At 50.6% G+C, this 21,848-nt stretch overlaps 1 protein-coding gene across 2 annotated transcripts in view; it reads left to right on the plus strand.

The window, feature by feature from the left end:
- LOC114041541 (NACHT, LRR and PYD domains-containing protein 12-like) overlaps window positions 1-21,848 on the plus strand; it is a 30,289-nt gene that overhangs the window by 4,795 nt on the left and 3,646 nt on the right. For both annotated transcript variants that reach the window (XM_027860035.1, XM_027860036.1), the window contains exons 3-9: window positions 1,386-3,108; window positions 5,837-6,007; window positions 9,952-10,122; window positions 10,221-10,391; window positions 13,724-13,894; window positions 17,434-17,604; window positions 21,497-21,667. In XM_027860035.1, the coding sequence (XP_027715836.1) occupies window positions 1,386-3,108; window positions 5,837-6,007; window positions 9,952-10,122; window positions 10,221-10,391; window positions 13,724-13,894; window positions 17,434-17,604; window positions 21,497-21,667 (2,749 nt within the window). The remainder of the gene's footprint in view (window positions 1-1,385; window positions 3,109-5,836; window positions 6,008-9,951; window positions 10,123-10,220; window positions 10,392-13,723; window positions 13,895-17,433; window positions 17,605-21,496; window positions 21,668-21,848) is intronic.

The raw sequence follows: 21,848 nt of genomic DNA on the forward strand, positions 1-21,848 counted from the left end.
CACACACACACACACACACACACACACACACACACACACACACACACGAGACAACACCGAGATCCAAGAAGATCTTGACCTACCAGAGCGAACCCTGTGCTGCCTCAAAGAAGGTGGAATTTAGTAGGGAGCCATGCCAAGTCTGACAACTGGATTTAACCAACCCACTCCACTAACCCAAGACGTGGGACAGGGGTTTGTCTGACCCAGCAGTGAACTAGCAGTTGAAGAAACTGGGGGTGTTTTCCTTGGAAAAGAGAAGACTCAGGAGGAACAGTAGAACTGCCTTTGAGTATGTGGAGGAGAGATCTGGTTCTTTCGGTCTAGCCTCAGAGGGCAGCCTGGGGAGCCATGGGGAGAGGGGAGAGACCCACTGAGGCTAGCTGTCGGGAAGAACTTTCCCAGAGTTACAGTTCCAGATGGGCTGCTTCTAAGGTGGTGAGTGCCTTCTTATCGGAGGTCTTCAAGCAAAGGCTGGGTGACGTTTCTCAGGTTCAATATCCTTCGAGTTTTGGGTTGGAAAAGGTGGTTACAGAAGTTAAGCAGTTAGGTGGCACAGTGGATAGAACACTGGGCCTGGAGTCCTGAGCTCAAATCCTGCTTCAGCCACTCACTAGCTGTGTGACCCTGAGCAAGTCACTTAACATTGATTTACTTCAGTTTCTTCGATTGTAATGATTGTTGTTCAGTCATTTTCAGTCGTATCTGACTCTTCATGACCCCATTTTGGGGTTTTCTTGGCAGAGATACTGGAGGGGTTCAACATCTCCTTCTCCAGCTCATTTCACAGAAGAGGAAACAGAGGCAAGCAGGGTAAAGTGACTTGCCCAGAGTCACACAGCTAGTAGTCTGAGGTCAGATTTGAACTCAGGTCTTCCTAACTCCAAACCCTTACTCTATTCACTGCACCACCTAGCTGACCCTTCAACAGTAAAATGGGAGTAATTCTAGTACCTACCTCCAGGGTTGCTGTGAGGATCAAATGAGCCAATACTGTACTTGCAAAGTGCTTAGCCCCCTGCCTGACATACAGTAGGTGCTCTATAAAGGCTTCTTCCCTTTTCTTCCCCCACTGCACCTTCCCTCCTTCCTGCTCTGATCCTATACTTCTGTGTCATTCACAACAAAGAAGGCTAGGAGGTTGTAGTGGATAGAAGGCCAGCCTTGGAGCCAGGAGAACTTGCCTTCCAGTCCCACCTCTGACAAACCGTCCAGGTGATTCTGGGCGAGTCACTGCCCAGTGGGAGGCAGCTCTCTAGGACCCAGCGGCACTGCGAGCTTTCTCACTTGGGCGTTTCCCATCTCAGCGAAGTCCCAGGCCCTGTAATTAGCAATAACTCCTTGTGGAACAAATGTCCCATGATCCCTTTATACCTTTCTGCCAGATCCCCAGGAAACTTACCGAGAACACATCAGGCGCAAATACCGGTTTATTGAGGACAGGAACGCCCGCCTGGGAGAGCTTGTGAACCTTAGCCAGAGATACACGCGACTGCTCCTGGTGAAGGAACACGCCACCCTAACCAGAGCCCAGCATGAACTCCTGGCCACGGGGCGGCAGCACGCCCTGTGCCTGGACCAGCGGGCCAGCCCCATCCAGATCGAGACCTTGTTTGAGCCCGACGAGGAGCGACCCGATGCACCACACACAGTCGTGCTGCAGGGGGCTGCCGGGATTGGGAAGTCCATTCTAGCCCAGAAGGTCATGCTGGACTGGGCCGATGGGCGCCTGTACTCGGGCCGCTTTGATTACCTCTTCTACGTGAACTGCCGAGAGATGAACCAGGTCCGAGAGAGGAGCCTGGAGGACCTGATTTCGGTCTGCTGGCCGGACAGGAACGTGCCCATTTCCGAGATTATTCGAGTCCCCGAAAGACTCCTGTTCATTATTGACGGCTTCGATGAGCTGCGGGCCTCCTTTCACGATCACAGAGACTGCGGCTGCATCCAGCGGGCGGAGAGGAAGCCGGTGGAGGCCCTTCTGAGCTGCCTGCTCCGGAGGAAGCTGATTCCGGAGCTGTCCTTGCTGATCACCACCAGACCCAGCACCCTGGAGACCCTCCACCACCTGCTGGAGCACCCCCGGCACGTGGAGATCCTGGGCTTTTCCGAGGCGCAGCGCGAGGAATATTTCCACAAGTTTTTCCGCCACGAGGAGCAGGCACGGCAGGGCTTCAGCCTGGTGCGCGACAACGAGCCGCTCTTCACCATGTGCTTCGTGCCTATGATGTGCTGGATCGTCTGCACCTGCCTCGAACAGCAGCTGGAGGCGGGCTGGCCCTTCCCCCAGACCTCGAAGACCACCACGGCCGTCTACACGTTCTATCTGCTGAGCCTGCTGCAGCCCAAGCAGGGGAGGCCCCGGGCCCAGCCGCCGCCCAACCTCAGGGGCCTCTGCTCCTTGGCTGCCGCGGGCCTCTGGGGCCAGCGGATCCTCTTCGAGGAGGAGGACCTGCACAGGCACGGCTTGGAGGCCGACGATGTCTCGGCCTTCCTCAACATGAACGTCTTCCACAAAGACATCCAGTGTGAGAGATACTACAGCTTCATCCACTTGAGTTTCCAGGAGTTCTTCGCCGCGATGTTCTACGTGCTGGAAGGAGAGCGTGGGGCCTCTCCCCCCGACGTGCAGAAGTTTCTCGACCACTACGCCAAGTCGGAGAGGAGCTCCCTGGCTCTCGCCGTGCGCTTCCTCTTTGGGCTTCTCAACGAAGAGAGGCGGAGCTCCCTGGAGAAGCACCTTGGCTGGAAGACCCGTCAGAGGGCGAAGCAAGACCTGCTGCGATGGATCCAGGCCAAGGCACAGAGCGAAGGCTCCACTCTGCAGCGGGGCGCCCTGGAGATCTTCGAGTGCCTCTACGAGATCCAGGAGGAGGACTTCATCCAGAGAGCGCTGGACCACTTCCAGGTGGTCGTGGTCAGCGACATGGCCACCAAGATGGAGCACGTGGTCTCCTCCTTCTGCGTGAGTTGCTGCCGGAGCGCTCTCGTGGTCCACCTGTGCAGTACGATGTTCAGTGCCGACAGCGAAGAAGACACGGAGAGTGAAGACAGACGGGTGTCGGTGTCGGAGGGCCTGGAGCAACCCCAGAACCAGCCTCCGAAGCTGTGAGTGCTCACCTTACTCATCTGCAAAATGGAAGAGTACGCTAGGTTACCAACACCCAGAACATCAGAGCTAGAAGGGATGGTAGAAATCATCATTGTCCAGGTAGAGAAACTGAGGCCTAGACAGACTTACTGAAGTTGGAATAATGAGTCAGGGGCAGGGCCTGGACTAGGACTTCATAGATGGCCAGAACTGGGTGAAGCCTTAGAGATCCTCAGATCCAGTGGGCTCACCTGGTCCAGAGAGGGCGAGGCACTGAGCCAAGGTCACCTAGCAAGTAAGTGATAGCACTGGGATTTTAGCCTAGGCCTTCCTAATCTGTATCAGGAAGGCTTGGATTGGAAAAAAAATTATATGTAATATGTACATATATAGCCGTACACTATGTAAATATACTATATGTAGTATAACAAATACAGTATAGTCTCTATAGTGAACGTGGAATATATGTACACATGCACATATATGTATATATACACATACTCAGATGCATGTATACATGCGTATATGTGTGATTATCTGTACACACATCAGCTGTCTATCCACATGTCTACCAACATAGAAACAAGAGGTCATTTGACCCCCACAACAGCCCTGAGAAATAAGTAATGTTATTGTTTCTCTTCCCGAGTTCAGATTCTTCTACACCTTGCCGCTCTGGGCCTCAGTTTCCTGCTCTGGAAAATAAGGAAGTTAGACTAGAAGATCTCTAATAATAATAATGATAATGGTAATGACAGCTACCACTAATATAACACTTACCAAGTGCTCAGCACTGTGCTAAGCCATTAGCAATGATTATCTCATTTGATAATTCGAGGTAGATGCAATTATTATCCCCATTTTACAGATGGGGAAACCAAGGCATACAGAGGTAAGTGACTGAGTGTCTGTAGTGTCTGAGGCTAGATTTGAACTCAGGTCTTCTTGTCTCCAGGCCCAGTGCTCTGTACACTGTAACACCTCCTAGCTACCTGATCTCTAAGGGTCTTTCCATGTCTGATAGCTAGGTGTCTTTGACCTGGTCAGTCCTTCTCTCTGAGCCTCTCTCTCCCCATCTGTAATAAGAACAGTACCTTACATTTACATTTCAGGTCTAGGAGGTACTTTATGCATTTTATCTCATTTGGTCCTTGAGAAAGCCCTGGGAGGTAGGCATTATTATACCCATTTTACTGGTGAGGAAACAGGCTCAGAGGGGCTCACAGTTTGTTTAAAGTCAAAGGCTAGGAGCAGAATTTAGTCAAGTCTTTCCTGATTGCAAATGTTGCCTGCTTCTAGCTGCACTATGAGGAGTTTGGTCTCCTTCTCTCAGGGCAATTCAGACTCTAAAATGGACCATCCCATGTTCCCATGTTCTCTGAAGGCCTTTCCAGTGCTGGCAGTTCATAGTTTTGCTCTGCACACACAGGAAAATGAGCCTGCTAGTTATTCCCCAGACCTGATGCTCCATCTCCCGCCCCACACCTTTGCCCAGGCAGTCACCCATGCCTAAAATGCTCACTATCTTCTGCATTAGGTCTTTTCTGATCTCCTCAATGTCGGTACTGTCTCCTGTTTGAAATCACTTTGCACAAAGTCTGTGTTTGTTTTCTGAGGACACACTGAATTTCCCATGAAAACTGTCAACTCCTCAAAGGACTGGTTCACTCCTCTATTTGTATCCAGCCCTTGCAATGGGTCTGGAATAGAATTCTTTTGGTTCAGTCCTAATCAACAAGAATTTAACAAGCACCTACTGTGTGCCAGGCACTAAGCTGGGCCTTGGTCACACAAATATAAGGAATAAAGCAATCTTCATTCCCAAGGAGCTTAATGAGAGAGACAAGAAGTTTGTATGTAAGTATATACAGCATAAATATATTGGATTGAATTTTTGATGGATGAGTGACTTCAGTTAAGCCCCTTCTCCATGGGCCGCAGTTTCCTACCTTAGCCTCCAGCACTTTGTACAATGCCTTGCACAGAGTAGGTGCTTAATCAATCAATGCTAGTTGACTGACTGTGCGAAGGTTGGATTCAGGGATTTGTAAGCATCCCCCTAGTTTACAATATGATGTAGAGTTGTCCCAGGGAGGCCATCCCTGAAACCCCAGCCCAGGTCCTCCTGGGGAGATTGGTTTTAGAGTTCTCTCTATGAGCTTCACTCATGTTCTCCTTGGGTCCAAGGCTGTCCATGGTCCTGTCCTGAAGAGCTTTGAACTTACCACCTTTGGCCACTTGGTGACATTGCCAAATGTGCCCCAGAATGAGTTGTCTTTCTGAAGAAGCTGAGACTCATGCTGGTAGAAAGGACCTCTGAGGTCATCTCATCCAACCCTCACTTGGTGCACACATCCCCTGTGCAGCATAAAATAAACAATAATTCCATACAATGTAATTGCACAATTACGATTGTTCAGTGTGCCCTTTGTATAAATCACGGAGAGCTGGAAGGGATGTTGAGATATTCTTTGATCCAGATTCAGTTGGTTGACAGGCATTTGTTAAGTGCTTAAGATTTGCAGCACCCCATGCTAAGCCAAATGCTGGAGTCTCTCCTTCAACAGAGACTTTCAGAACTGGAAGGGACCCCAGAAAGGCACCCAGGCCTCCTCTGAATGGGCGTCCTAGTGAAGCCCGCACCCACGCACGGGTCCTCTCAGTCCCACCTGATGACCTGCCTCAGTGGCACACTGGCTCTCCCCAGATAGCTTCTACCCCTTGGCCTGTCTCTTCTCCCTGTAGGCCAGAAAGGAACTTCCTCCCAGAGGCCTACTGTCAACATCTCGCCGCTGCCCTCAGCGCCAACCGGAATCTTGTAGAGCTGGTTCTGTACCGGAATGCCTTGGGGAACCGAGGAGCGAAGCTGCTGTGCCAGGGGCTCAGACACCCCAACTGTCACCTCCAGAACCTTCGGTAAGGACAGACAGGTTCCTTTGCTTAGGATGGCTATCTGGAGCAGCTTCAGCTGAGAGGTGGAGAGGGCTGAGAAACGGAGGGTCCTCAGAATTGGCCAGTATCCATGGTGAAGGGGAGAGGTCTAGACTCCAAGAGTGTGTACGTATGAGCAAAAGCATTGGGCTGGGACTCAAGCCTGACCCAGCTTCTAGTCTCTTCTCGGGTGATGGTGGGTAGATCACTTCCCCTTTCTAACCATTAGCTTCCTCCTTTGTGAATGCTCTCTGAGGTCCCTTCCATCTCTGGAAGGGCACAGGTCAGGCACAAATAGTCCGTTTGAGCATTTGGGGTGGAAATATCTCTAGACTTGCCCATCTTACATGGCCTTTTTGCTACTGTGATTCTGCTTTGCTCATAGAGCACAGAGCTCTTCTTTGAGGAAGGCACACCGTGCTGGACAGGCCAGTAACCCCCATGTCTCCCAATTGATTCCAAAGTTCTTCAGAGAGACTTTGAGAGTGTCCTTGTATCACTTCTTTTGACCTCAGTGTAAGCATTTGCCTTGTGTGAGTTCTCCATAAAATAGTTTTAGGCAAATGTACGTTTGCCATTTGAACAATGTGAACAGCCCGTTGTAGTTGCGCTCTCTGCAGTAGGGTTTGAGTGTTTGGCAGTTCAGCTTGAGAAAGGACCTCAGTGTCATGTACCTTATCCTGCCGGGTGATCTTCAGAATCTTCCTAAGACAATTCAAATGGAATCGATCCAGTTTCCTGGCATTTGCTGGCACGCTGCCTAGGTTTCACAGGCATACAATAATGAGGTCAGCCCAATGCCTCTGTGGCCTTTAGTTTGGTAGGCAGCCTAACCTTCCTAAAGTCAGGCAAAACCACCCTACGTCAGAGGTCTTGAGCGCACATGGATATGCCTTTGGATGTCTGAAGGAGTTCAGGGGGCGGGGGCGTGGGGGGGTGAATGGGAGGGGATTGGAATTGTTTTGCTTGACTCCTGAAGACAAACTGAGGAGGAGGAGCAGGGGAGGCAGATTCTGGTTCAAAACAATCAGAAAGTTCAGGGACTGCGAGAGCTGTCCAGCAGCACGATAGACTGCCTCAGGAGGTGGGAAGGTCTCCATCCCTGGTGGTCTACATGCTGACGCTGGATCCCTTTGTCCCAAAAGTTACAAATGGGATTCCTGTTCATTTCAAGACTGAGCTAAATAGCCTCTGAAGCCCCTTTCAGCTTGGAGTCTGTTCCTAACCATTCCAACTAAGCGCCAAATAAGCTCAAGCAACTTTTATTCGGCACCAGTGGAGAGTGATCCATGCTCTTCTTGGTCCAGGGAGAGAAACAGGCTAGATAGCTCCACTTGCTCCCCACCCTCCCAGCCCCCAGGCTAGTGGGGGATATGACACCCCCAGAGGGACCTCTCTTCCTTAATAATTCATGCAAAATCCATCTGATAGGTCCATATAGGAGGACTGAGCGGGGAAAGTCATTGACTGAGAGGATCCAGAAGAGGGAGGAAGTAGTATCTGTGTTATTCTTTAAAGGGTGGGTAGTGATCCCCCGTGAGCTGAAGAGAGGAAAAGGGAGGGGACTCCAGGAATAGGGAACAGTGTGAGTAAACACATGGAAGCAAAGCAATAGGGGGCGTACCTGGGGAATAGCACATTATCTGGTCTGGCTGGAGTTAAATAGGCAGGAAGGGGACTCATGTAAGATGGGACTGAAGTTAGACTAATACGAGAGAAGTTTGAGCTTTGGTCAGTAAACAACAAGGAGCCGTGGAAGGTATTTGAGCAGGTGAGACGCAACCAGATCCATGCATAAAAACAACTTCTCTTTCAGTGTGTGAAAAATGGACTGGGAAAGAGTGAGGGGAAAGCCCTTTTGAGAGGCTGTTGTCAGGGCATTTGGTAAAGAGGGACTGAACTATGGTGGTGGCCATGGGACAAGAGGGAAGGAGATACATGCAACGTAGCTGGTGGAAACAATTGCATGGATCTGAGAGATAAGAGAAGGGAGAAAGCCAGAGGTAACCCCAAGATTTCAAATGTAAGCGAGCAGTAAGTAGATGAACAGCAGCACCACACACAGGAATTTGGCTAGAAGGATGAGAAAGAGGTTGTTTAAGAAAGATGGCATCCCGTGAGCCCATCACTCTCAGAGCTTTCAAGGGGAATTATCCCATTTCATTTCTGTTAGGCATAAATCAGGTCTACCTAGGGTCAAATAGACCAACCCTAGAGGGTCCAGGGTCCAAGCTGACTTCCTACTCCAGTCTAATGACATACCCTTAGTTGTGGCAGAAAAGAAATGGGATGGGATGATGGAAAGAATGGTGATACCTTGGCAGTGAGGAGACTTTGAGAGTCACCTTCCACTGTGACAAAGCCAAGTGACCTTCAAAAAGCCCTTTCCCCTCTGTAGTTCTCAGTTTCTGCTCCTGGAAAATGGGTCTAATTTGAGTTACTGACATCTGAAGGGGGCTTCAATGTGAGGCCAGCTATCTCCCCCCTTCTCTCCACTCTCAGACTACCCTACTTCAGGCCCTCATGTCCCCTGGACTACTACTTAAGGTTTCTAGCTGATCTCCTTACTTCCAGCCTCTCTCTTCTCCCATCTATCCTCCACATGGCATCCAAAATAATTCTTCTAAGGCACAGATCTGAGCATGTCACTTGCCTGCTCCGAATCCTTCAGTGGCCACTGAATAAAATGTAAATTCAAAGGAATAAAGTCAGACACTTAGGACCTTACCCATCCTTTTTTAACCAATTTATTTCTCATTAGTCACTCATCCAGCCTATCTGGCCTATGAAATATTCCCTGGACTCCACTTTCAGCTTTGATCTTTGTGCCTTTCCCCATTCTGGAATGCACTCACACTTCATCCCTGCCTCTCAGAATTCTTGTATTTCTCCTGTGTGAAGCCTTTGTCCATTCCTGATCTCTCTGCCCTCAGATTACCTTGTATTTACTTATTTCACTCATATCGAGGCAGTTGGCTGTCATCCTCTGTGCTGGAAGAGGACCAAAATGACACCACTATGTTAGGGTCACGGTACAGCGTACTATGTAGTGGAGAGAGACCTGGCCTTGGATCCAGGAAGAGTCAGATGAGTTTCAACTCCACCTGTCACACATACTGCCAGCAGAGGTAACAAGGTAGTGAAGTGGTTAATGTTGAACTTCAGTTGGGGAGATCTGAGTTCAAATCCTGCCTTAGCAGTGTGACTCTGGCCAAGCCACTTCAATGTCTGTCTGCCTCAGTTTCCTCAACTTTAAAGAAGTGATAATAATAGCACCTACTTCCCAGGGTTGTTGTGATGATCAAATAAAATCGTGTATGTAAAGTGTATGTAAAGCTATAATCCTAGCTATTATATTGGCTGCATCCTCCTGGTCAAGCCACTTAGCCTCTCCATGCTCTGGGAAAATCTGCAAGATTTGAAGACTTTCAGTGACAGGGAAGGCGTTGACATGCTTTACCAGAGAAGTCTCTTCATCTGGGAGTTCCCTAAGTCAATGACTCTACAGGGCTGGTCTCTTACTTATCCATGCACCCATTGGAGCCCTGTAGTTAACTGAATCCTGAGTGACCTGAACACAGTAGGTGATTAATAAATGCTTGTGGAGGTTAAGGCAAGTATGCCCAGGGCTCCAGTCATGGGTAGTGCCAGCTCCAGATGCCTGCTTTGCCTTTATGGTCCTGCTACTTCTGAGCTACCTACTCTAGCACAGATGCCTACGCTGGGTGGGAAGTTGGAGGGGATCCCATCTCTGAGATCCTTTGTTGTTTAAGGGACTCCTTCAAGGAAGGAGAGGGGAGAGTAAATGGCCTCAGAGGTACTTTCTCCCTCTGAGAGTTTCTGACTCTCTGAGAGCGGGAGCCCGTGAAGGGTGCTGAAGTAGTTTCTTCTGCACTCCCTCCCTCTCCCCGTCCCCCTTCCTCCTCCAGGTTGAAGCAATGTCGAATCTCCAGTGCTGCCTGCCAAGACATCGCTTTGGCTCTCAGGACCAATCGGAATTTAACCCGGCTGGACCTGAGCAGGAACACGCTGGGTGCCACAGGCGTGATGCTACTGTGTGAGGCCCTCCAGCAGCCCACCTGTCACCTCCAGATGCTGCAGTAAGTCACTCCCTGAGGGGCACGGAGTGGGGGGGGTGGCAGCGGGGGCCCCTTTCTCTTCCGCTTCCTGGCTCTCAATACCTCTGTCTCCTGGCCAGGTTGAGGCGGTGTCAGTTGGATGGGGCAGCATGTCAGGAGCTCTCCAAAGTGCTGAGCACCAGCCAACACTTGACGGAGCTGGATCTGACAGGCAACGCCCTTGGGGATTTGGGGCTGCAACACCTGTGTCCTGGGCTGAGCCATCCTGCCTGTAAGCTGCAGACACTGTGGTGAGTCCTGGCTTCCATCCAGGAAGGAATGTCCCCAGTGGTGGTGCCGGGAGTGGCAGATAGCCAAGAGACAAGCATTTACTGACCTAGGCAGCTTAATGCTGGGTTTGAAGCTGGGGCTTGGAGTCAGGAAGATCTGAGTTCCAATCCTACCGCAGGAACTTACTAGCTGTGTGTCCCTGGGCAAATCACTTAACCTCTCTACACGTTGATGTCCTCATCTGTAAAACAGAGATTATAATAACACCTGCCTCCCAGGTTGTCGTGAGGATCAGCTGAGATAATATAGGTAATTGTGCGAACCTTAAAGCACTCTATCGACATTAACTGTCAGACACTCACTGGCTGTGAAGAACTGAGATAAGATACTCCATCTGTCTGAGCCTCAGTCTCCTTGTCTCTACAATGGAGAGACTGCATGGCCTCCTGCAAAGAGGTGCTGGGAGGAAAGGGTTCTGTATCCCTTGAAATGCTACAGAAGTAAGCCTTCTTAGAAGAGGGTGTGGTGAAATGGAAATGTGCCAGCTTTGGAGTCCAGAGCCCTGGCAGTTCAGGGCCCCTGCTCTGCCCCTGATGGGGGCGATCCTGCTGCTTCTCTGGGTCTCAGCTTCATCTGTAGTGGAAGGCAACAGAGCCTGGTGACCAGTAAGGGCTGCTCTGGCTCTGACATTCCGACACTGTGTGATTCTGGAGGATGCTTGGGCCTCTCAGCCTTAATTGGCTTTCTGTGACAGCTATGGGTTTCTTTCCTTTTCTAGGCAATGGGGTTAAGTCACTTGCCCAGGGTCACACAGCTAGTAAGTGTCAAGTATCTGAGACCGGATTTGAACTCAGGTCCTCCTGACTCCAGGGCCAGTGCTCTATCCACTGTGCCACCTAGCTGCCCTTCTATGGGTTTCTTTTCTAGGAAGATTGTGCCATCTTGGTCAATAGTTCCTGGACTGGCCTTTGGCAGCTCAATGAACCTCACCGGGTGTCACTTTTTCTACCTGCTCCCCTCAGGCTTCCCCTCCCTAATCCTTGCCCCTGTTCTGCAACCTTCTCTCTTCCTAGAATGTCCCCCTTTGCCTCCCGCCTCTCAGCCTCAACCTCACCACCTCAGGGCCTGGGTCTTGCTGAGCTCTGAGGTAAGTCACAGAGTTACCATATTGGAGAGGCAAAAGGAACTCAGAGAGCATCCTGTCAAGATCATACCTAAAAAAATCATCCCCCCTTGAACACACCTGACAAGCCGCCAAAGCAATTTCTCCTTCAGTGCACTTCTGACCATGTTACACCTCTCTCAGCCAACTCCACTGGCTCCATATTACTGCTTGGATCAAACCCACACACTTCCATTTGGCAATCCCAGCCTGGCCCAACCTACCTTTCCTCTCTTTTGAACACTACTCCCAATCAGAAACTCTATGGGCCAGGTAAATTGGCCATCTTCCTGTTCTTCAAACAGAGCTCTCTGTCTCCCATCCCCAGGCTTTTGCACTGGCTGTATCTATGCCTAGAATGTCCTCCTTCCTCACTTCCACTCTTTAGAATCTCAAATGTTCTTGTGAATTCAGCCCGAGCACCACTTCCTTTCTACACAAGCTTTGCTAGATGTGGGTGCCTTTCCCCCCCTCCAAATTACCCCCTGTTTATTTTCTATCTACCTCTATAAATACATGCTTCCTCTGACCGAGAGGATGTAAACTCGTGTTTCTATTCTAAAATGATAGACTCCCAAGTTATCTTTACAGACTGTATATTCTGATCTACTGTAATACCCCCCATGGGTTCTCACTCCCAGACCCTCCCCTCTCCTACCCAGCCTCTACCCTGCTACTAAAATAATCTCCCTTGGGCACAGAGGGGCCTGCATCACTCCCCTACTCTAAAATCTTGAGCAGCCCCCTACTGCATCTGGGATACAATGGGAGCTCCTCCTCCTGGCACCAAAGGACTCTGGCATCCAGACTCCCCCTTTTCCAGTAATTCCCCACGCTTGCCCAACTGGTCTCCTCAATGCCAGTCTGCGACCAGTCACAGACCACAGATTGGGAGCTGGCAGGGACCTTAGTGGTCATCTGGCCCAACTCTGGCATTTTCTGAAGCCCCAGGGAAAGGCAATAACCAGTCCAAGGTGGGAACAGTAGATCTGGGATTCGGACCTAGGTCCTCCACCCCCAAATCCAGTACTCTTTCCCTGGTACCAAGCCCTTTCCCTTCCACTCCATCTGCTGCTCCGTATTTGCATACATGCTCAGAAGGCATTGCTTCCTTCTCTCTGGCTTTCCAGATCCTTGTTTGACTTTGAAACTCAGCTCAGGTGCTGTCTCTTCCAGGAAGCCTTCCCCAACTGGCCCTGCATCAGAGCCTTCTACTGTCTCAATTTTCCTGATTTGTTCACAGGTTGTAGGCTTCCAGACTCAGTTCTAGGGGTCACTGAGTCTGCTCATTTTGCAGATGAGGAAAGTGAGACCCAGAGAGAGGAAGGGACTTGGAGGTGGAGAAGTGCCATAATTCTGTATCAAAGGCCCTGGATTTGGAGTCAGAAGAAATGGGTTCAAAGGCTGGCCCTGCAGTTCATTACCTGTGTGGCTCTGGAATTCTGACCCTCAGCTTCTTTATCTGTAAGATAAGGCCAGAATAGATGATCTCCAAGGTTCTTTCCAGATCTAAATAGATCATCTGAACCCTCCAAACCTGGCCATGCTGCAGAGGGCTAGGGCCTCCAAGGAGAAGATGGGGTGAAAAGACATTTTGGACCCCCAGGAGAGCTTGAGCCAAACCCTGGAGGCAGCAGAAAGCAGGGGGCATTGTAAGGTAGCTGGAAGGTAAGATGTATGGAAGGAACAGTAAGAAATGAAAGGTGTACCCACTGGGAGAGGGCCTCGAATGTCAAACAAAAAGAGTTTGAACCTTACTCAAGACAAAATTAGAAAGTAGTGAAGATTTTTGCCCAGAGGAGGGACACGAGCAGGTGATTCTGGGAGAGAGTAAGGAATGGAGAGGAGGAGGGGGAGAGCTGGAGGTGACGTGACCACAGAGCCAGGGCTCTGCCTTCCTGGTGACAGTTCCAGGACTAAGAGGGTTAGGTCCAAGGAGGATGGATAGCCAGTTCCCAGCATCTGAAGGATGCAAGGACAGAGGGTGAGAAGATGGTTGGGGGTAGTACTGCATTTAGGTACTGGTGGCCCATCCGGGTAGGGATGTCCTGGAGGCAGCTGGAGATGTGGAGATGGGAGCCGTCTGCATAGATGGCTGTGGGAGTGAATAGGACCACCACAGAAGGATGGAGGGAGAAGGGAAGGACCATGCAAGGAACCTGGCGGCCAAACCTTCAGGGCTCGTTCTAGGTTAAAGATCTGCCACCTGACGCCCTCTGCCTGTCAGAATCTGTCCTCAGTCCTCAGCACCAACCAGAACCTGACTGAACTGGACCTCAGTTTAAACGACCTGGGAGACCTGGGGGTGAAATCACTCTGCGAGGGCCTCTGCCATTCCAAGAGCCAGCTGCAGACGCTTCGGTGAGTATCTGCCATCTCATTCTGGAGAAGTCCCCTCCGCCGCTTTGTGTCAGACTTTCAGAGTAGAAAAGGGGCCAACCCTCCCACCACCTCCCTCCAGGCTAGAGTGTTTCCTACCACAGGGAAACTTGGCATTAGAACCAATCATTGAACTCTAAATCCAAGCCCAGTGCCTCTCCATTCTACTGTGCCATGAAGGGTCTGGCATCTACAACCCTGCTCTGCTTTGGGGTTGGCCCACCTGGGCACTGTCTTCCCAAAAGGGGCAGAGTTCAGACCATGCTTGGCTCAAGAACAAATTGGCACAGCAGGATTTCTGGGACCTACCCTGCCAAGGGGTCCCCAGGCAAACCCTCTCAACTCAGAGCCCAATACACTCAAGTTTTCCTGACTCCAAATATAATAAGGTATCCACCGAACCACACTGCCGCAAAATGATGTGTCAAAACCCAGCTACATCCACCATACGTCCCTTTTTTACCATGTCGGTAAATGTGATTCCTCAGAGCCTGTGGTGTTCCATAATGTTAACGAGATGGTTTTTGTTTCGGGGAGTTTGGGAGTATTGAAAGCCATGTGAGAGTTCCCACAGGCCAAAGGAAGAATAACGGTGCAGTGGGAAGAGCCCACGATTTGGTGTCTAATGACCTTGGTTTGACCTTGGCCTCCGCCTCTTTCCTCCCAGTTGCCTGACCTCTCTGTGCCTTAGTCTCCTCCTCTACAAAAGGATGGGGTGGAATGAGGTGGTTCTTACGGTCCCTTTGAGTTCCAAGTCTAGGACCTCGTGAGCCCTCTCTTATCCAGCGCTGGGCCCAGCTCACTGGGCGTTGGAAGTGTATGTCCAAGATCTAGGGCCTGACAGACCCACCTTATGGCCTGGAAAATGGGCATCTTGCCTCCGCTTGGCTCCTTTTGTGTGCTTGGCTGGGACGGTGGAACTTTCTGAGTAATTGTAATTCTCATCCGGAATCTCTACAGTGTTCTAGGACTTGGGCGATCACCTCTACGCCCCCGTAGACATGAGCGTCCCAAGCCCTTGGAATCCTTCCTCTTTGGGGCTCCTCGCTGAATCTCTTCCACAACACTGGCCAACACCTTTAGCATTAGCTGCTTATTGAACAAGTTTTTCTCTGTCGTCTCATAAATCGAGGAATCTTTGCCTAGAAAATGCTGGGCACTTAATAAACGCTTAAGTATTGACTGATCTTAACATATGCGTGAAAGATACCTTGTTGGAGGGAAGCCGCTAAGGCTGTATGTTACTCTACCGAGTCAAATTTTTTTCCCCCGCAATTGAAACGTAACAAACAGAGTGAGATCACAAATTTTCTTCGCGTCAGTTCTGCTGTGTTTGAGCAGCGTGCTCCAGGTCAACATCTCTCGGCCATCTGGGGCATGGCTCATCCTGCCATGTCGGTGGTCATCTTCTCCCCTGAGAATGGCTGTAGGAATCATCTCCTGCTGGGAAATAAGCCCCCAGATCCAGGAACTCTGAGACTCACGAAATTCCTGTCAAGCCTTGGAACATCTGTCTCAGGATCCCAGTTCAGTCACCTGTGTCCAGGGACAGGAATACAAAGCAGAAGAGGCAGCCGGGGACTTGCTCTTTTTCACACAAGACGCTCCATCTCCTCCCTGGAGGCATTTTCATTGGCTAGTCCAATTGTCTGGAGCTCTCTCTCATTTCAGCTCTGCTGTCTGGCCTCTCTGGCTTCCTTTATGTCTCTGGCTGAAATCCTACCTTCTGCAAGAAGCCTTTCCTCCTTAATATAAGTGCCTTCCCCAGGAGGTTTAACTCTAGTTTACCTTGACTGTATCCAGCTTGTTTGTTATTGGTTATAAATATTGGTTTGCATATTGTCTCTCCCATCAGACCGGGAACTTCTTGAGAGTAAGGATTCTCCTTTTCTTCCACTTCTTTGTATCCCCAGCACTTAGCACAGTGCCTGGCACGTAGTAGGTGCTTAATGAATGCTTGTTGTCTTGACTTAATTGGAGTTTACTACTTGCTGAGTACTATGCTGTGGACTGCTGGAGGCACAGAGTTTAGATAAGGCCAATCTCAGCCTTATCAATATATACTTGGTGACTGACGCCATCTGTACTCTTACTGCCTTTAAGCCCCAGCCTTCAGAAGCCTTAGCAGAGAAGTCTGGATTCTTTCTGTTGGTAACATTTTTGTCCACACAGATGATCACAAGTGGATAGAATCTATCGATCGATAAATGGAATCAACCATTTAATCAACAGTTAAACTCCTACAACTGTGATCAATACAAGGACCAAGTACAGAGGATTAATGATGAAACATGTTACCCACCTCCTGATAGGAGGTGATGGAGTTAAGACAAGATGCAGAATTTTGAGGCATTTTTTTTTTGACATGGATAACTTGGGAATTGATTTTTCTCAACTCTACAGTTTGTACTGGGTCTCATTTTTCTTGCTTTTTCAATGAAGGAGGAAAGAGGAGATGGGAGGGAGAGAAATAGGAGACAAAAATAAAATTGAATTTTCAAAAACAGTTGAACCCGCACTGCATGCCAGGCACTATTATTTCCCCGTTTTATAGTTGAGGAAACTGAAGTGACTTGCCCAGGGTCACACATCTAGTAAACATCTGAGATAGGCTTTAAACTTGGGTTTTCCTGAATTCAGGCCTAGTGACACCTAGCTAGATGCCTCCACTAAATTTCTTTTCATTGGTTTCAACCTGAGTCTCCAATTTACCAGGATGTTGTTACATTTTAATGACATCTGTGAAGTATCTGGAATATCTCCCTACTTTTTTCATAAGCAGATTTCATTTCTAGTTTAGTCTTCAGGTGATTCAGAAATGTAGAATACAACAAAAACGGAAGTAGCCTTCTTCTGACAAGTTTGAATAAGCAAATGGGATTTCTTTTCATGTCTCTCTTGAGTCTTGTATTTGAAGATCGAATTTTCTGTTGAGCTCTGGTCTTTTCATCAGGAAAGTCTGAGGGTCCCCTGTTTCACTGGATGTCCATCTCCTCCCCTGAAGGCTTATGCTCATTTTTGCTGGGTAGTTGATCCTTGGTTGTAATCCAAGTTCCTTTGCCTTACGGAATACCGTATTCCAGGAAGGGAGAAGGTTTGAGTGGAACATGATGAGTTCAATTCAGAACATGTTGAGTGGGAGAGGCTGACAGGACAGTTGGAGGAGGTGCCAGGAGTTAATTGGAGACAGGGTTGTCCAGGTCAGGGGAGAGTTTGAAGATGAAGATGCAGTTGTAGGAGTCTGGCATATAGATGATGATTGCAGCCCCTGGAGAAGAAAAGACAGAGCGAATGGAAGACAGATAGGAGACAGAGAAGGGAGACAGGAAGAAGGGAAGAGAGACAGGAGGAAGGGAAGGGAGACAGGGCAAACACAATGAGGGAGTGGGAGATAGATGACGGGCTCCCCAGAGAGAGAAGGAATGGTAAGAGAGGGAAGACATTTTCTATTTGAGCCATAGAGTAAGACGATTGATGCAACTCATAGTCCCCTGCCCTTCCCGAGTGTCTGTGTCTTCCAGGTTGGGCATCTGCCGACTCACCTTTGTCTCCTGTGAGGCTTTGTCCACCACCCTTCAGTCCAGCGTTCACCTCAAGGCACTGGATGTGAGTTTCAATGACTTGGAAGACAAGGGAGTGCACCTGCTCTGTGAGGGACTGCAGCACTCCAACTGTAAGCTTCACAAGCTGTGGTGAGTTGCCCGGATTTGGAGTGAAGTTGGGGGAGTTCATGGCAGTAGTTTCCTCATCTGTGAAATGAAGACGTTGGACTCCAGGAGCTCCAAAGCCCCTCCCACCTCTGACATTCTATGTCTTGTATTCTGTGTTTTCCCAGCTCAAAAATACTGTGATCTAAGATATACCCTCCCAATCCCAACTCCTACTTTTCATGTTCTAAGGCTCCTCTTGGCTGACGTTCTAGTTCTAAGGTCCCTTCAGCTTAGAAGGAGCCTTGAATCAACCACTCCAACGCTCATTTCATGGAAGAGGAAACTGAGGCTCAGAGACACGAAGTGATAACCAAGGTTGCAGAGTGAGTGAGTAACACAGCTGAAGCCAGAGCCTGTGACTCTCGAGACCCTGAGTCTGTGCCCTGTCCATTAGATCCTAATATTCCTTTGGGGTCTCAGGGTCTCTATAAAAAAAAGACCTTGGGCTAGCAGACCCTGGAGGTAGCCGTACGTCTCTCTGTCTTGGGACTCTTTGCCTCCTCCATCATCCCCCCCGTTCTGGCCATCTGTGGTGTCCCTTTCCAGAGACAGCTCTCTTTAGAATGGAAGGAGCTGGAAGGGACCTCAGAGACCATTGAGGTCAACCCCCCCCCCCATTTATAGAGAAGGAAACTGAGGCACAGGGAGGTTAGGGGATGTCCCCAAGGTCACAATAGGTAGTAAGCATCAGAGGTAGAATTTGAACTGATGGCCTGTGACTTTGGAGGCAGTCAGGGGCCAGAAGTTGTCTGGTGTGATGGAGAGAGCCGTGCCTATGGGATCAGGTGCCAAGGCTTAGCTCACTCCTCCCTCAACCTTGGCGGGCCATCTCTCACAAAATCCTAGGACCTTCCAGCTAGAAGCAACCTCAGCCATATTGGAACAAGGACCCCCTCTAACCAATCCCCTCCCATCCGCTGGCCAGCTGGGCTCGGGGACGTCTCCGGGGAGCGTGAGCTCCCTGAGGGGAGGAGCCCCTGGGGGGCCTCTCAAGCTGCCCCAAAGGGGCTCCCCAAGGTCCTTTACACAAAATTAATCAATGCTTGTTCAGCTGAATTGACAAAGTCCGGTGAGAGAGAGCACCCGGTTTCCCCCACCCCTTCCAGCCCAGCCCGCTTTAACAGCTGGGCTTATCGGGAAGCTGTCCCCAACAACTAAGCCCAGGTGTTCGTCTGCAGCTTCCCACTTCACGACCCAACGGTCCTTGCTCTGCCCGCTCAAGCCAGGGAGAAGGATGTCGTCCTTCCCCCAGGCACGCTTCTGAGAGCGGTGCTGGAGACCCGCAATTCCCCCGGACTGAGAGCATCGCACCTTCTGGCTAAATATCCCCAGTGCCTTCCGTGGAACTTCAGTTGGCAAGAGCTTGGCATCCTTCACCATCTTGGTCAGTCTTCACAGGATGCTTATCAATAGCCTTGCTAAAATGTGGTGCCCAGGGGGCAGCCAGGTGGCGCAGCAGATAGAGTACTGGCCCTGAAGTCAGGAGGACCTGAGTTCAAATCCGGCCTCAGACCAAACACTTGACACTCGTTAGCTGTGTGACCCTGGGCAAGTCACTTAACCCCAACTGCCTGAAAAAAAAAGTATAATAACAATTATTTTTAAAAAAAAATGTGGTGCCCAAAAGTGGGGCTCTCACCTCCTCATTCCTAGAAGCTAGACTGCTTCACTTTTGGGGAGCTGCCATATCTCACTATTAGCTCATGCTGAGCTTGTGGACCACTGCAACCCCCAGATCCTTCTCAGACAAAATGCTCAGTCAGCGTAGGGGAACTCTGAGGGCCTTTCCAGCTCTATGATCCTGCTGTTCTGTGACTTGTGATCGTTTCAATCTTCATTCAATTCTCCCAACCAGACTCCAAGGTCACTCTCCTAGCCCTTTTCCACTCTTCTGTCTCTTTGTTGTTGTCCATTCGTGTCTGACTCTCCACAACCCTGTTTGGAGTTTTCTTGGCAAAGATACTGGAGTGGTTTGGCATTTCCTTCTCCGGCTGATTTTACAGAATGAGGAAACTGAGGCAAACAGGGTGAAGTGACTTGTCCAGGGTCACACAGCTAGGAAGTGTCTGAGGCCAGATGGGAATTGAGGAAGATGTTTTCCTGAATTCTGGCCAGGCACTCTTTGCACTATGGAGTCACCTAGCGGCCCCTTCTGTGAGCTACCTTCAATAAGCAACGTCTCCGGCATGTTGCTGCCACCTGGTGGCCTATTCAGGGATGCGCCAACCCAGAATCCTGGCAGTCAACGGGATGGGGATGGAATTACTTTTAGATTGCTGAGCCCCCCTTATTTTACTGTGAACCAGAGGAGAGATGGAGCCAAGGTTCTACAGGGACTGGGTGGTGGGGCTGGGCCAGAAGGCCAGAGAGATGCCCGGGAGGCATTCTGGCTCTTTCCCCGCCATCTTCACCCTCCACTTCCATCGGTCAGAGTTTAAGACAAGAGCAACATCGAGAAGCCCTGAGTCACCGCGGGGGTCCCCAGGACTGTTCTGGGCCCTCTTCTCATCTTCCTTTATACAGTCTCACTTGGTGATCTCACCAGCGCCTGTGGTTCAAACATCATCGAGTAGTTGCTGAGCTGCAAAGCGCCCTATAGACACCTCCGCTTGGATGTCCTATGGGCATATCGTAGTCACTATGTCCAAAACGGAGCTCAGCGTCTTCACCCCCAAACTCTGCCCGGGCCCTAACTTCTCTGTCACTGTCTGGGCCACCCCCGTCTTCTGATTCTCCAGGTTCAGCCCTTCCTCTCTCTCACCTGACTTATCCGAGCCCTTGCTAAACCTTGTCGTTTCCACCTTCCCCGCACCCCTGGCATGTGTCTCAACAGCCTGATGCAGACCATTTGGGGGCTCACTGAGACCATTACAGAGCCTTCTAAGCAATCTGATGGCCTCAGGCTCCTTCCCCCTCCTGTCGGTTCTCTGTTCAGCCGCCAAGCCCAGCTAAGTCCCCCCACCCCCTTTGTGCAGGAGCTCCACTGGCTTTTGTAACCTCCAGGACCAAATCAAAGCCCCTGTTTGGCTTTTAGAGTCCTTTCTCATGTGCGGGCCCTCTCCTGCCTCCCCAGCCTTCCTCTACTTTCCTCTCCCCCATAAACTCTTCACTTCCAGCAGCTCTGGCCTCCTGATGTCCCTTGAGCCCCACCCTCCATCTCTCCTCCCTGGGCCCTTAAGAGCCTTCCCTTCCCCCATGCTCTGACACCTCACCTATTAATCTGTTTGCAAACCCCAGCTTCTCCAGGAGGCTTTGCCTGGTTCCTCTCAAAGGACCCTCCCCCACCCCACATGTCCTGTATGAACAGAGTTCTTGGCCTTTGGTCTCCCGCCTTGGATTGGGAGCTCCGTAAGGACAGGGCCTGCTTTTTGCCTTTCTTTGTCTCCCCTGAACTTGGGGCGATGCCTGGCACACAGTAGGTGCTTCATAAATGCTTGCTGTCTCGACTTGATTAGAGTCTACTGTTTGCTGAGCACTGTGCAGAAGACTTCTGGAGGCACAGGGTTTGGCTAAGGCCAGTCTTAGCCCTCAGAGAGCCCACAGTTGAGTAGGGGGAGGAGGGGATGGGACACTGGCAGAGAACAACAAAGCACAGGATTTTATGTAGGCAGAGGCCTGGCCTAGGAACCAGAAAGAGCTGAGGTCAAGGCCTGCTTCTGACCCATGTGTGGAAGGCCACAGAGAGGCCAAGGGAGGCTGGGGAGAGGGCACCAGAGCTGGCACCAGGCTGGGAGCCCACAGCCAGGCTTCCTGGCTCCACCAGCTTAGGAAAGCTCCATCCTCCGGGTCACACCTTCTCTTTCCTGAGCGTAGAAGCCACTGTCACTGAGCAGTAAGGTTCCCTCTGCTTCTTCTCCCTCTGCCCTTTGCCCAGGCTGGACAGCTGCTGCCTCTCCGGGGCTGCCTGCAGGGACCTCGCCTCTGCCCTGGGGGCCAACCAGACCCTGAGGGAGCTCTACCTCACCAACAACGCTCTGGGGGACCTCGGGGTGCAGCTGCTGTGTGAGAGGCTGAGCCAGCCCAGCTGTAGGCTGCGCACCCTATGGTGAGAGCCCCCTGGGATCAGGGTGGGGGGTCAGGCTGGACCCAGGGCTAAAGCGACTGGCAGCACTCCTCAGCCTCTGGAAAGAGCTTAGAACGTGCATAGAGTGTTAGCACTGGGGGGGCCTTGGAACATGGGATGTTAGAGCTGGGGGGGCCTTGGAACATGGGATGTTAGAGCTGGG

Source organism: Vombatus ursinus, unplaced genomic scaffold (genome assembly GCF_900497805.2).
Source record: "Vombatus ursinus unplaced genomic scaffold, bare-nosed wombat genome assembly UNPS02014175.1, whole genome shotgun sequence".
Lineage (NCBI taxonomy): Eukaryota > Metazoa > Chordata > Mammalia > Diprotodontia > Vombatidae > Vombatus > Vombatus ursinus.